Below are 14,618 nucleotides of genomic sequence, written 5' to 3' on the forward strand. Positions count from 1 at the left end.
CAAAGCGGCCCGGGCTTGGGCAGCTGACAATGGCTTCAAACCAGCCCTGCCCAATGCCCTGCCTTTAACACCCTTCAACAACGAAAACCCATCGGGAATACCTTTGCACTTTGCAGTTCTCCTTGCCAATAATCAACTGTCACTTTTGTGACATCAATACTTACACAAATGTACCTCTAAGTCAATCAAAATAAATGCAAAATAAAAGCAAAATGCTGACATGAAACAAGGAGCGAATACGAAGCAAAGGATAAAAAGGAATAAGTGCTTGGTGCGTAAGAATTTTAAGGAATAAGTATTTTGAGCGTAAGAATTATAATTTCATTTAAAGCAGCCCATCTTCTGGTATATCCTTTTTATATGAAACCTCCCAAATGCAACTTATTGTGTTAGGCCCCCCTGAATGGGCGCCATGTGATCCTTTACATAGAAAGTGAACGGCTCTTAATTTTTGAATGCAAGCTCAAACTTTACGAAGTAAGCTTGATTTATCCCCAAGTGAATGGCTAGTGGTGTGATTCACATAATGCCTTGTTTAGCTCCAAATCCAAAGTTGTAATAACCAAAATTTAGCCCTTTCATCATTTTTGCTTTGGTAGAAGTTTAGTACCATATTTAGTCTGTTACAATCAAACCCATAAGCTCATTTTTGAAATTGTTCATAGTTTAAAACCAGAGTTCTACACTTAGTTCTCAAGATACGCTGCAAGGAGGGGAAAGATAGCATCGACACGGCTCTTACCATCCCCAATAGGTAGTCTTCAGCAAAATTTTTCCAGTTCGGTGACATTCTTTTTGTCTCCAATACGTTTCATTGAACAAATGAAAATTTGTTTACTAAAACCCTTTAGATTTTCATGTACCCTCACATATGGACAAGTAGAGAGGACAAAAGACAATAATCCATGGTTACACGCATGTTTCTCATTATGAACATTCACCTACGAGTTCACTGATAGAATAGGCGACTCTTGAAGATTTGCCAAGAAGTGCTATGAGATAACCTTCTGTGAATTTTCGTCTGAAAATGGTAGCAATTCAATGCTATCATGCTCAACCCTCCCACTTATCTCCAAGCATAAACCGTTCGCTCTTCTAACTGTTTTCCTCACTCTGCTGGAGCTCTTGAGTGGACCATCAACAAAGACAGGGAGTATCTCAATGCTTGGATTAGGCTTTATTCGATTAATATCTCTTTGTTCTGTGGGTTCCATTGGTCTCAATAAGCAACTTTCTGTTTCAGTATCTGCAGCATCCTTATGCATTATCACCTGCATATAATATATGCTTGATCATTAAAAATGACTATGGATAAAGCAAGCTTATGGCTACCCAATTTGATTTAATATGTCAGTAAGAATATCCTTTGGTTCTTTTACCGTGAAACAAGGGAGACTATATATTAGAAAAGGATAAAACATGTGATACGAATCGCCAACAAAATGAACAAGCTATTATTACTCTACATCACTCATCAATGCTAATCCTTATATAAGCAATCTGCAAAATGAATGATTTTGTAGATTAATGGAAGCAATGAATGAATTGCCAATGCAACATGAAGCTAGTGTAAAGTAGCACCTTGCGACCCACTAAGTCAAACGTTACAACAACTTTACTCCGTCTCTCACGTTCAGCATCTTCAATTTCCTGTTGCTCCTTCTGCAAGAGCTTTTTTTCCTGAACATGAAACAGAAATATGTCACCCGAGAACAACAATAACAACAAATCAACTGGCAAAATAATCATGTACGATATATTTCAGAAATTAGGAAGGAAACAAAATAGGACTCAAACAACACAATCAAGCAGGCAACACAACCACCAACTAGAAAAGAGAAGAGAAGGTAGGAACAAAAGACATGAGATTGTAGAAATAATAAACACACAAGAAACGAAGATCGAACACAGATGTAACGTGGAAAACCCTCAACTAGAGGGAAAAAACCACGGGTGAAGAGGTCTTGTGCCCACTAGCCTCTAGACTCTCTCTCTTAGAAAACTTCATTAACTACAAGATTAGGGTTTACAATGGTATAAGTATGCTCAACCCAGGACACACTGGATTGGGTCCAGACCCGAACCCATACATCAAGATCCGTCAACAGTCCCCCTCAAGTTGGGCATACATATTAAACATGCCCAACTTGGATACATTTCTCTCAAATGGAGTTACATGTAAAGCTTTAGTTAGAATATCAGCAGTTTGGTCTTCAGACTTGGATACATTTCTCTGATGAAGTGACGGTCAATCTCAACATGCTTTGTTCGATCATGAAGCACTGGATTGTTAGCCAAGTTAATCGCAGACTTGTTATCACAATACATCCTCATAGGTCCTTCAATCTCTATCCCAATATCAGTCAGTAAAATCTTTAGCCACAACAACTCTAATACTCCAGTAGCAACTGCCCTATATTCAATCTCTGCACTTGAGCGGGAACAAACATCTTGTCTCTTGCTTCTCCAAGCAACTAGATTTCCCCCCAAGTAGACGCAGTACCCTGAAGTAGATCTTCTGGTGTCAACACAGCCTGCCCAGTCTGCATCAGAATACCCTTCAATTTCAATAAACCTTTGTTTCACATATAGAAGTCCCTTGCCAGGATTCTTTTTCAAGTAACACAAGATTCTATCTACAGCCTTCAAGTGTGCATCCGTAGGTGCATGCATAAACTGGCTCATCACATTTACAGCAAAGGTGATATCCGGTCTAGTCAAAGTGAGGTATATCAATCTACCAACTAGACGTTGATATCTCCCTTTACCTTCTTCACACAAAAGTTCTCCATCCTTGCTACCGAGTTTGTGCCCAGCATCCAAAGGAGTAGAAGCTGGTCTGCATCCCAGCTTTCCAGTCTCCTTCAGTAGATCCAAGGTATACTTCCTTTGATTAAGCACAAGAATCGTACCTGATCTGGCCATTTCAATACCAAGAAAATACTTTAGCTTGCCAAGGTCCTTGAAATCAAATTCAGCACATAGTAAACTAAACCCTTTAATCTTGCTATCTCTTTTTCATCATCACCTGTAACAATCATATCATCAACATAAACCAACAGTAGAGTAACTTTACCCTCCATCCTCTGTACAAACAGGGTATGATCTCCATTTCCTTGTTTGTAGCCATGCTTCTTCATAACAAGTCTGAGACGTTCAAACCATGCTCGGGGAGACTGTTTGAGCCCATACAAAGCCTTCTTCAGTTTACAGCATTTTCCAAGTCTCTCAAAACCCGGAGACATACACATATACACTTCCTCTTCAAGATCTCCATTGAGAAAGACATTTTTAACATCGAGTTGGTACATCTCCCAACCCTTCAGCACCGCTAAAGAAATAATAATTCTAACAGTCTTCATCTTCGCAACTGGGGCAAACGTTTCTAAGTAGTTGATCACATATTTTTTACTGAACCCCTTGGCCACCAGACGTGCTTTGTACCTCTTAATGTTCCCATCTGGTTTGTACTTAGTGGTGTAGACCCACTTTGACCCAACCAAATGAGTTGCTTCAGGAATCTCTACCACTTCCCATGTCTCATTTCTGTCTAAGGCCTCCATCTCTTCCTGCATAGCATGAGTCTACTTGGGGCCACTCTGAGCCTCTGTAACATTCCTAGGAATCACAGCTACAAACAAAGAGGATACAAAACATTTGTAGTCAGTGCTCAATCTAGAGTAAGATACAAAGTTACCAATAGGGTGTTGGGTACAAGAACTGACACCCTTTCTCAGGGCAATGGGAAGATCCTCCTTTTCATTTTTTGTCTGACTTTCTCTCTCAACGGGTTGTTTCTGAGCATGACTTGGGTCATCCAAGGAAGAAGTAGGATTGAGATTCGGAGTGGACTTCTCACCATCAATCACCTTGTCAATACAAACTCTTCTCCTATAATACACCTGCCCAAACAAACGATTACATTCTTTTTCTGTCTTCGTAGGACACTCTCCCTCCTTTTCCTGTTCATGTACCTCAATAGACATCCCATCTTCTTATTTTCCAAGCACCTCGATAGATGAATTTTCTTCGCGCCTGTAATCCAGAAAATCTATAAACTGAATTTCCTGACTTGGAGAATACTCTTCCTTAGACATTGACTTCTCCCCCTGAAGAGAATTCTCACCAAAATAAGAGACATGTTCCAAGAATGTGACATCCTTGGTAATGTAAACTCGACCAGTGGTGGGATCTAGACATTTATACCCCATTTGAGTAGGAGAATACCCAAGAAATATTCTCTTAATTGATTTGGGGTCAAGTTTTTTCACATTTGGGCTGTGGTTATGAATGAAACATACACATCCAAAGACCCGAGGAGGGAGGTGAAAAGGTTGGCTACTCCCTGGAAGCATGGAGTAGGGTGTACGACCATTTAGCACCCGACTAGGTATGCGATTAATCAAATAGGCACTAGTAATGACCGCATCTCCCCAATAATATTTTGGAAGATTCCTTTGGAACAATAAAGCTCTGGTGACGTTAAGTATTGAAGATGTTTATTCCCATGTTGAAGCTGAAGAGCAAAGGAGGCTGGTCATAAGTGGGAGAAAGGGGGATCCCATGTCTCACAATGAACGGTCCGCCTTCGTTAGCCGTGCCCCTATGGGAACTGCCCGTTCTTCCCATAAATGTATACACTGCAAAAAACTAGGTCATACTATGGACTTTTGTTGGGACCTGCATCCAAAGAAGAAGAATAGTAGGGGGAGGTCTTCTAGTGGGAAGAAGCCTGTTTTGAATGCAACGAATCCTAGTGATGGTAAAGTTTCTATTTCTGCAGAACAGATTCGTGAGCTGCGAGCATATTTGAGCCATATTGATGTTGGTCAGACAGACACGTCAAATGAGGTGAAGGTCAATCAGGCACTGGCTGTTTCAGGTGAACAAGATACTTCTTGCATGGGAGAGTGGATTGTTGATAGCGGTGCCACTCATCACATGACTGGCAACCCCAAACTTTTTCATGACTACAAGCTATCTTCGGGAAAGGAACGTATGTCCCTTGCCGATGGCTCCTTTACCTCTGTGGCAGGAAAATGGGGTCTTTCTTTGTTGAACAATTTTTTAGTGCATGGTGCCTTGCATGTTCCCCATCTTCCCTTAAATCTTTTATCTGTTAGCAAGATTACCAAGGAACTGAACTGTGAACTTATATTTTCTAAAAACCGTTGTGTTTTGCAGGACTTGGTGACTGGGAAGAAGATTGGGATTGGTTTGGTGTCTGATGGTTTGTATCGGCTTCTTATACGCGTTGCCACAGCCCTTATGTCAGCAGTCAGCAGGACAGAGGAGAAGAAGGAAGAGTGTCGTCAGTTATTTTTGTATTGGCATGAACACCTTGGTCATCTCCCTTTTGGGATTTTGAAACAATTGTTCCCTGAATTATGTTTCAAGTTAAACATTTCCATGTTATCTTGTGATGTGTGTCAGTTTGTGAAGCATGTTAAAGCTTCATATCTAATTTCAAATAGTCGTGCTAATAAAGCTTTCTCCTTGATTCATTCTGATGTGTGGGGGCCCTCAGGCATTCATTCTCGTGGTGGTTTTCAGTATTTTATGACTTTCATAGATGATTATTCAATGTGTACTTTTGTTTATCTGTTGAAAGACCGTAGCGAAGTGCCTCATATTATAGAAACCTTCACCTTCCTAGTGGAAAACCAGTATGGTGGGTCTGTCAAGACCTTTCGGTCCGATAATGCTCGTGAGTATATGTGCCTCACTGTCGAGAAATTCCTTCGAAAGAGGGGGATTGTTCATGAGACATCATGTAGTTATACACCCCCTCAAAATGGAGTTGCTGAGGGAAAAAACCACGGGTGAGGAGGTCTGGTGCCCACTAGCCTTCAGACTCTCTCTCTCTTAGAAAACTTCATTAACTACAAGATTAGGGTTTACAATGGTATAAGTATGCCCAACCCAGGACACACTGGATCGGGTCCAGACCCGGACCCATACATCAAGATCCGTCAACAGAGATCAATGCAACAGACCAGGGAAAAAAGGGTCCCTAGTTCTCCTAACATATTTGACGAAATGTCAGAGAAAAATGAAAACTATAAAAATAACCACAAAGACCACAATTTTCTTCCACCATAGTCACCCCAGTATTTTCTTGGAAATTTCTTGGTAGGTTTTCCTCGGATGAGTTCTTTTTGAGGAAGTGGCTTCTCCTAAAAAATATTGAATAGATCTTCCACGTTTTAAAACTTGTAAAACATAAAGAATAATAAAGGACCATGAAACAGTAGGTTCCCCAACATTCTTCTTGCAAAAATGTATGGAAACAAGTAAACATTTTGGACACAAAAGAACTAAGGAAAAAAAATCACATTCTTAAAGATATGAAAAAAGAGATTTTTTGAAAATCTGAGGACAACATTTGGAATATCTCAGGTTAATGTCACAACAATCTCAGATATTTTAAATTGACCGTGAAATAATCTCCAAAATGCTAATGACATCACCATATGTTCAAAGTTCAAACTATTGGAAACATTTTTTAGAATGCCTCCAACATCTTAAGAGGCATTTAATATGAAAACACATAAACCATAGACAAGCTAATAGGAGTACACTATAGGCCAAGCATCTCAAGGCTCAAGCTTTTGATTTACAAATGACAGAAAAAAAAAATCCTCTTTCAGTTGAAGCGCATGCATGTCCATCCATGCTGTGGGTAGTCAGGAGGATGAAGGGAGGCATTTCAAAAGGTAACTGAATTCTCACCTTTCATTCCTGTCACAAGCTATGCCTTTAAACTATAAGGACAACCATCAAGCTCACTTGTGTCATTATAGTTTAACCAAATTCTCAAATCACTCAATCGTATGTTTATGCAAGAACTAAAGTTTAATACTTTTGTCAGAAGCAATGATGAAACATTTCATTATCCATCCAAAGCCTCAGTTGGCTATCTGTAAACACGGTGGGGAAACAAGATCAGCAGCATGTATTCTCGTAAAGAGCCTATTGTACTGACAAAATAAGCACTACAAGCCAACACGAACAATTGGTTCAACTCAACTTCATTCATATACCTAAATGATAACAAAAGCATTCAAAATATATCGTTTACATCACATAGTATGTGGCCATTATTGAATTATTTGGGATGCACGGTATGTCAATGGGTGTGTTGACTTATGGTGTATTTGGGTCACCTATTCGGGTCTGGATCTGAACCCGATCCAGTGTTACTGTTATTGCCCTACTTAACCTGTGTAAACCCTCATTCTTGAGTGTGAATAATATTCTAAGAGAGAGAGTGTCTGGTTGCTAGTGGGCACCAGTCCTCCTCACCCGCGGTTTTTTCCCTCTTGTTGAGGGGTTTTCCACGTTACATCGTGTTTTTCTCTTGTTTTTGTTTCTACATGGTATCAGAGCCGAATAGTTTCTAAGATTACTGTTCAGATTTGACGAAGAATCCCTCGACTCTGTTTGATGGAAGACCCTCTGCCACCGTGAAGTTCCGGTGGACACCGTCGTTTTTTGCTGTGGGATCCCAACATCGCCCGACGCTCTGCCTCTTCAGCGAGCTCCTCCATTGCCCAATGGTGCTCCTTCTGCTCTGCCTGGTATCATCGCTCGACGCTCTGCCTCTTCAGCGAGCTCCTCCATCGCCCGACGGTGCTCCTTCTGCTCCACTGTTGCCCGAGGTCCACTGTCGCCCGAGACCGCCGTCCGCCTCTGTGAGCTTCTCCACCGTCGCCCGCCTTTGTGAGCTCTTCCACCATCGACCGCCTCCACTATCGCCCAGCGTTTGCAATTTCTTCAGCGTCTCCCTGCAGCATCTTCTAGTTGTCGCCTCCAACGTTTAGAGTTGCTCGTTCTTGCTCCCGCTGCTCCCGGGCCTCTGCTGCAGACAAGAGACGACTCCCCTTCCCGTCTCTGCTCCCTGTCGCCTCCTTACTGCTCCCCTCTCTGGCCTGAAGTTCCATTATTGTTCAGTCTGAGACATCGCCCACTTCTGCTGCATCGTCCAGTCCCAATGGTGCCTATCATCGTTTCAGCAAGTAATCTCTCTTTGTTTTTTATCATCTACCTTGTTTTCTGTGTTTGTTGTTGCGCCCTGCTGTCTCTCTCTCCTTGGTGTTGGTGGTTATATCATTGTTGTGGGATGGCAGATTCATCCTCTTCTACTATGAATACTGGTCATACTGAGGTTGGGACTGCTAAAACTGAAAACATACCTGTCCAGGTTACCACTATTCGTTTGACCAAAGAAAATTACCTCCAATGGTCCGCTGCAATCACTAAGGGGGTTGCTGGTCAAGGCAGGATTGTGTATGTTAATGGGAGGAAGGTTGAAACTGTTGAGACTAGTGCTGCTTGGGACACTTGGTTTCTTGAGGACAACCAAGTTAAAACTTGGATTGTCAATTCTGTATCTTATGATATTCAACCCCTTATCCTTCGTAAGAGGACTGCAAGAGATATGTGGGATATTTTAGAACAAATGTATGGCCAAAAGAAGAAGACTGTTCGAGTGTATCAATTCTTAACTCGGAAGAATTGTGTAGTATTGAAGATGTCTACTCCTGTGTTGAAGCTGAAGAGCAAAGGCGTGTGGTTATAAGTGGAAGAAACAGGGATCACACCTCATATAATGAAAGGTCTGCTCTGGTTAGCCGTGCCTCTTTGGGAGCTGCCCGACCTCCTCGAAAATGTATGCACTGCAAGCAAACAGGTCACACCATGGAGTTTTGTTGGGACCTGTTTCTGATGCAACCAACTCTAGTGGAGGGAAAGCTTCTATCTCTGCAGAACAGATTCGTGAGCTCTGTGCATATCTGAGTCAGATTGATGTTGGTCAGGCCAAAGCGTCAGATGATGTGAGGATTAACCATGCTCTTGCCATCTCTGGAGAAAAAGGTAATTCTTGTATGGGAGAATGGATTGTTGACAGTGGTGCTACCCACTACATGACTAGCAATCCTAAGCTCTTCCATGAATATAAGCTCTCATCAGGAAAGGAACGTGTTTCTCTTGCCGATGGTTCCTTTACCTCTGTGGCAGGAAAATGGAGTCTTTCTTTGTTAAACAAATTCTTAGTGCATGGCGCCTTACATGTTCCTCATCTTCCCTTGAATCTCTTGTCTGTCAGCAAAATTACAAAAGAGCTGAATTGTGAACTCATATTTTCTACAAATCGTTGTGTTTTGCAGGACTTGGTGATAGGGAAGAGGAATGAGATTAGTTTGGTGTCTGAAGGCTTATATCGATTACCCATCCGTGTGGCCACTGCTCTTATGACAGCTGTCAACAGAACAAAGGAGAGGAGAAATGATTGTCTTCAGTTATTTTTGTATTGCCATGAACGCCTTGGACATCTTCCTTTCGGCCAATCGTGTGCTAAATGGACGGACTCCCCACTATATGCACTCCAGTTTGGACATGTCTGTTAGAATATCTTGTAATAGGGAACCGGGTCCAGATATGGACCCGGTCCCATGGGTGCGGATACCGAGGCTTGCTCGGTACCCTAGGCGGGGCTCTCTACCTCTCTCTTATAATCTCCACTTATTGTAATTTAGTTGATTAAGTGGAAATAATTTTCTCTCTCCTAGGGTTGCGGTTTTGCCCCAAGGTTAGAGCTTCTCCGTGGTTTTTCACCTCTTCCTGAGGTTTTCCACGTATATCTTGTGTTTTGTCTTCGTTTTCTTCCTCCATTGCGTGTTTCTACATGGTATCAGAGCCAGCGCGTGTGGGATTTGTTCGGTGATCGTGTGATTCCGTCGATGCTTTGTGCTTTCCCGCCGCCGGTTCTCCTTGAGCCGCCAACGCCGTCGTCTTCTTAGCGCCGCCGCCGTTGCCTGTTCCATCGCCGGCGTCATCTTGGCGCCGTTGCCTCCTGTGCCATCATCGTGGTTCTTGGGCCACAACCCTGGTCGTGTTTCCTGGTGTTGTTTTTTGTCTCTCTTTGGTGTTCCTGATGGCAGAAGAAATGACTCCCAAGATCGATGTTGCCTTTGACACAAACAACAATACCAAGAGCGAACACTTGCTGGTTCAAGTCACCTGCATTCGGCTGAATAAAGACAACTATCTCTCTTGGTCTGCTGCACTCGAAATAGGGATTACTAGTCGCAGTCGTCTTTCTCATATCACGGGAGAGAAACCTGCGCCCAGTAAAACAGATCCTCATTGGGCGACTTGGGCATTGGAAGACAGTCAAGTTAAAGTGTGGATCATTAGCTCTGTTTCTGCTGATATTCAGCCACTTATTTTGCGAAAGTCGACCGCCTATGATATGTGGACTGTGCTTGCGAGAATGTATGGCCGTAAGAAAAGAGTCCTGCGTACGTACCAGATTAAACGTAGCATCTACTCCCTTAAACAGGGTGACTTGTCTGTGGCATCCTTCTATGCAGCCCTGAAAACTAAATGGGAGGAACTAAACTATCATGTGAATGATGACTGGAATTGTGGTTCTGATCATGCCTTGTACTGAGAAAAAGAATGGATGGACCGGACCTTTATTTTTCTTGGAGGTCTGCGTGATGAATTTGAATCCATTAGGAGTCAAATTCTCAACTGTGATGAGATCCCTGGGATTGAGGAAGTGTATGCTTGGGTGGAATCTGAGGAACAACGACGTCATGTGATGCATATTGACTCCAGTCATGGGAGTTCCCCCTCAACCTTTGTTAGCCGTACTTCAGGGACTGGACAGCGTCCTGTTCGACGTTGTAGTCATTGTAACAAGTTGGGGCATTCTGTTGATTTCTGTTGGGATATTCACCCTGAAAAGCGGCTTACCTGTGGTCGTCCTCCTTCTAGTCGGCGGGGTCCTCCTGTGCCTACTTCTAGTTAGGATAGCTCCTCGAGTGTTGAAAAATCAAAGCTCTCCTCTGATCAAATCAAGGAATTGCAAGCTTACATCAGCCGGCTATCTATGGCCTCTACTACTCCGGAGGAAGCATCCACGTTTGAGGGAGCTAAGTTAGCCCAAGCTCTTGTTGCCACAAGCGATCAAGGTAATTCCTCTCTTGGTGATTGGATTGTTGACAGCGGAGCTACGCATCATATGACAGGGGACCCTAAGATGTTTCAAGAATACAAATTGTCTTCCGGGCAGCAACGCGTGTCTATGGCTGATGGGTCTTCTATTTCTGTGGCTGGAAAAGGGAGTTTGTCCTTGTTGAATAAATATTGTCTTCATAATGCTCTTCATGTTCCCAATATTCCTGTGAATCTGTTATCTGTCAGCGGTATTACCAAAGAACTCAATTGCAATCTAATCTTCTCTGCTGATCGTTGTTTCCTGCAGGACTTGGTGACATGGAAGAAGATTGGGATTGGTTCGGTTATTGATGGACTCTACAGACTGCCCATGCAGGTTGCTTCTGCTCTCATTTCAACCACTAGTGGACAGTTGTCAGGCGTGGAGGACAGATCTACTATCATACGATGGCACGAGCGGCTTGGACATCTCCCATTCCGGTTGATTAAGAAGTTGTTTCCTAGGTTTTTTACTTCTGTTTCCATGGACTCCTTCACCTGTGAAGTGTGTCAGTTGGCTAAACATGTTAGGGCTTCGTACCCTATTTCTTTCAATAAAACCACCCGTCCGTTTGCTTTGGTTCACTCTGATGTTTGGGGTCCTTCGGGAGTACCCACTTGTCGTGGTTTCCATTACTTTATGACTCTTATTGATGACTACTCCCATTATACGTTCGTGTACCTGTTGAAAGAACGTAGTGAAGTTCCCGTCATTGTCAAAAATTTTGTTGCATTTGTTGAGACTCAATTTCAGACATCTGTTCAGGCTTTCCGCACTGATAATGCTCGAGAGTATGCCTCCCAATCCCTAGATGATTTCTTGAGGAGCAAGGGTATTGTTCATGAGACGTCCTGTAGTTACACACCTCCCCAAAATGGCGTGGCTGAATGGAAAAATTGCCATTTATTAGATGTCACCCGGGCTATTATGTTTCATAGACACGTTCCTAAGCGCTACTGGGGTGATGCTCTTCTCACTAGTGCTCACCTAATTAATCATATGCCTACTCGTGTGTTGAATGGTCGTTCCCCTTATTCTGTGCTTATGCCCACTCATAATCCTTGGCCTCTTACTCCTCGGGCGTTTGGGTGTATTTGTTTTGTCCATGACCACAGTCCAACCCTCAAGAAGCTTGACCCTCGGTCTATCAAAGCTGTCTTCTTGGGGTATTCCTCAACTCAGAAGGGATACAAATGTATTGATCCTACCACCTCCAAAATTTATGTCTCCCGGGATGTTTCCTTTCATGAACATGAGGCGTACTTTCCTGTGAATCCTCTTCAGGGGGAGTGTATAGGAAACAGTGTGGAAGAGTATTCTTCAAACCAGCTGATTCAGTTTATGGATTTCTTGGACTACAAGGTTAGTCACAGTGTGGCAGACACAGTCAGAGATGATAGAGACAGTCATGTGGAAGGGGGCCCTGAAGATGAACAGCCCACTGCCCGTGGTCATTTGTTTGGACAGGTGTACACCAGGAAGAAGAAAGATGTGCTTGAAGATGTTGATGTAACCAATCCCAATCCTGTGAGTTCCCCGAATGAACCAAGTCCACTAAATGAAGATCTTCCCATAGCCTTGCGCAAGGCCAGGTCATGTACTTCTCACCCCATTCAGAGATTTGTTTCATATGCGAAACTCAGCAAGGATTACAAATGCTTTATTACTTCCTTGTCTATGTATGTGATTCCCAGGTGTGTGGAAGATGCTAAAGAGGATCCTAAATGGCTACAGGCCATGACAGATGAGATGGATGCCTTGGCAAAGAACAACACTTGGGAAGTGGTTGATATTCCCAAGGGGACTCACTTAGTTGGTTCCAAGTGGGTGTTTAATGTGAAGTACAAACCTGATGATACTATGGAACGGTATAAGGTTCGCCTAGTGGCAAAGGGGTTCAGCCAAAAATATGGAATTGATTATCTTGAAACCTTTGCTCATGTTGCTAAACTGAAGATAGTGAGGGTCATCTTAGCACTAGCAGTGCAAAAGAAGTGGAGCATGGACCAGCTTGATGTCAAGAATGCATTCCTGAACGGCCATCTAGAGGAAGAGGTCTATATGAGCATGCCTCCTGGGTATGCCCAAAGCGGAAAATGTTGTCATCTCAAGAAAGCCTTGTATGGACTAAAGCAATCTCCTAGAGCATGGTTTGAAAGACTAAGGGTAGTAATGAAGACTAATAGATACAAACAGGGAAACGGTGATCACACCCTATTCATTAAGTAGAGAAATGGTCTGGTGAGCCTTCTTCTTGTATATGTTGATGATATGATTGTCACAGGTGACGACGAAGAAGAGAAAAGGAAGATGAAAGAGAGATTAGTTGCTGAATTTGATCTTAAAGATCTGGAAAAATTAAGGTACTTTCTGGGAATAGAGATTGCTCGATCAGAGACAGGACTTGTTATGAGCCAAAGGAAGTACACTCTGCATCTTCTAAAGGAGATAGGTAAACTGGGATGCAGGCCATTTCTAACTCCAATGGAGTCTGGTACAAAGATAAGTATCAAAACTGGTAACATCCTGAATGAGGAAGGAAAAGGACGATATCAGAGGCTGGTTGGTAAGCTTATTTATCTTACTCTTACTCGCCCTGATATTACTTATGCTGTAAATGTGTTGAGTCAGTTTATGCATGCTCCTACTGATTGTCACTGGAAGAGTGCAGAAAGAGTGTTGGGGTACCTAAAGAATGACCCAGGAAAAGGATTACTGTATACTCAGTAGGACCAACTGAATATTGAAGGATACTCTGACGCCGATTGGGCAGGGTGCACAGATACTAGAAGGTCTACCACAGGGTACTGTACCTTTCTGAGGGGGTAACCTGGTGGTATGGATGAGTAAAAGGCAGGAAGTCTGTTCTAGATCCAATGCTGAGGCTGAGTACAAGGCAGTTGCTATGGGGGTTACAGAAATGTTATGGCTAAAGATTCTTCTAGCAGATATTGGGGTTGAAATGGAAGAGAAGATGAAGATGTATTGTGACAACAAGTCTGCGATTAACCTAGCTAATAATCCGGTCCTTCATGACAGAACCAAACATGTGGAGATAGATCGCCATTTCATACGGGAACGCATAGATTCAAAGGAATTGATCCTGCCTTATATGAAGTCTAAAGATCAAGTTGCAGATGTTTTGACTAAAGCCTTATGTACATCTCAATTTGAAAAGAATGTTAGCAAGCTTGGCATGTTCGACATGTATGCCAAGCTTGAGGGGGAGTGTTAGAATATCTTGTAATAGGGAACCGGGTCCGGATATGGACCCAGTCCCATGGGCGCGGATACCGAGGCTGGCTCGGTACCCTAGGCAGGGCTCTCTACCTCTCTCTCTCTTATAATCTCCACTTATTGTAATTCAGTTGATTAAGTGGAAATAATTTTCTCTCCCCTAGGGTTGCGGTTTTGCCCCTAGGTTAGAGCTTCTCTGTGGTTTTTCACCTCTTCCTGAGGTTTTCTACGTATATCTTGTGTTTTGTCTTCTTTTTCTTCCTCCATTGCGTGTTTCTACAATGTCTATGATATCTTGTGATGTACGTCAATTTGCTAAACATGTTAGGGCTTCATACCTATTTCTACCAGTCGTGTCATTGAAGTTTTCTCT

At 42.8% G+C, this 14,618-nt stretch overlaps 1 protein-coding gene across 1 annotated transcript in view; it reads right to left on the bottom strand.

Moving 5' to 3' along the window:
* Positions 1-747: 747 nt before the first annotated feature.
* The window catches only part of LOC116259652 (uncharacterized), a 32,745-nt gene continuing 18,874 nt past the window's right edge, over positions 748-14,618 (bottom strand). Inside the window, exons 3-4 of the mRNA XM_031637513.2 lie at positions 1,582-1,680; positions 748-1,271 (exon numbers count right to left, since the gene is read on the bottom strand). Of these exons, the coding sequence (XP_031493373.1) occupies positions 993-1,271; positions 1,582-1,680 (378 nt within the window). The 3' untranslated portion in view covers positions 748-992. The remainder of the gene's footprint in view (positions 1,272-1,581; positions 1,681-14,618) is intronic.

The sequence above is a fragment of the Nymphaea colorata genome, chromosome 8 (genome assembly GCF_008831285.2).
Source record: "Nymphaea colorata isolate Beijing-Zhang1983 chromosome 8, ASM883128v2, whole genome shotgun sequence".
NCBI classification, from domain to species: domain Eukaryota; kingdom Viridiplantae; phylum Streptophyta; class Magnoliopsida; order Nymphaeales; family Nymphaeaceae; genus Nymphaea; species Nymphaea colorata.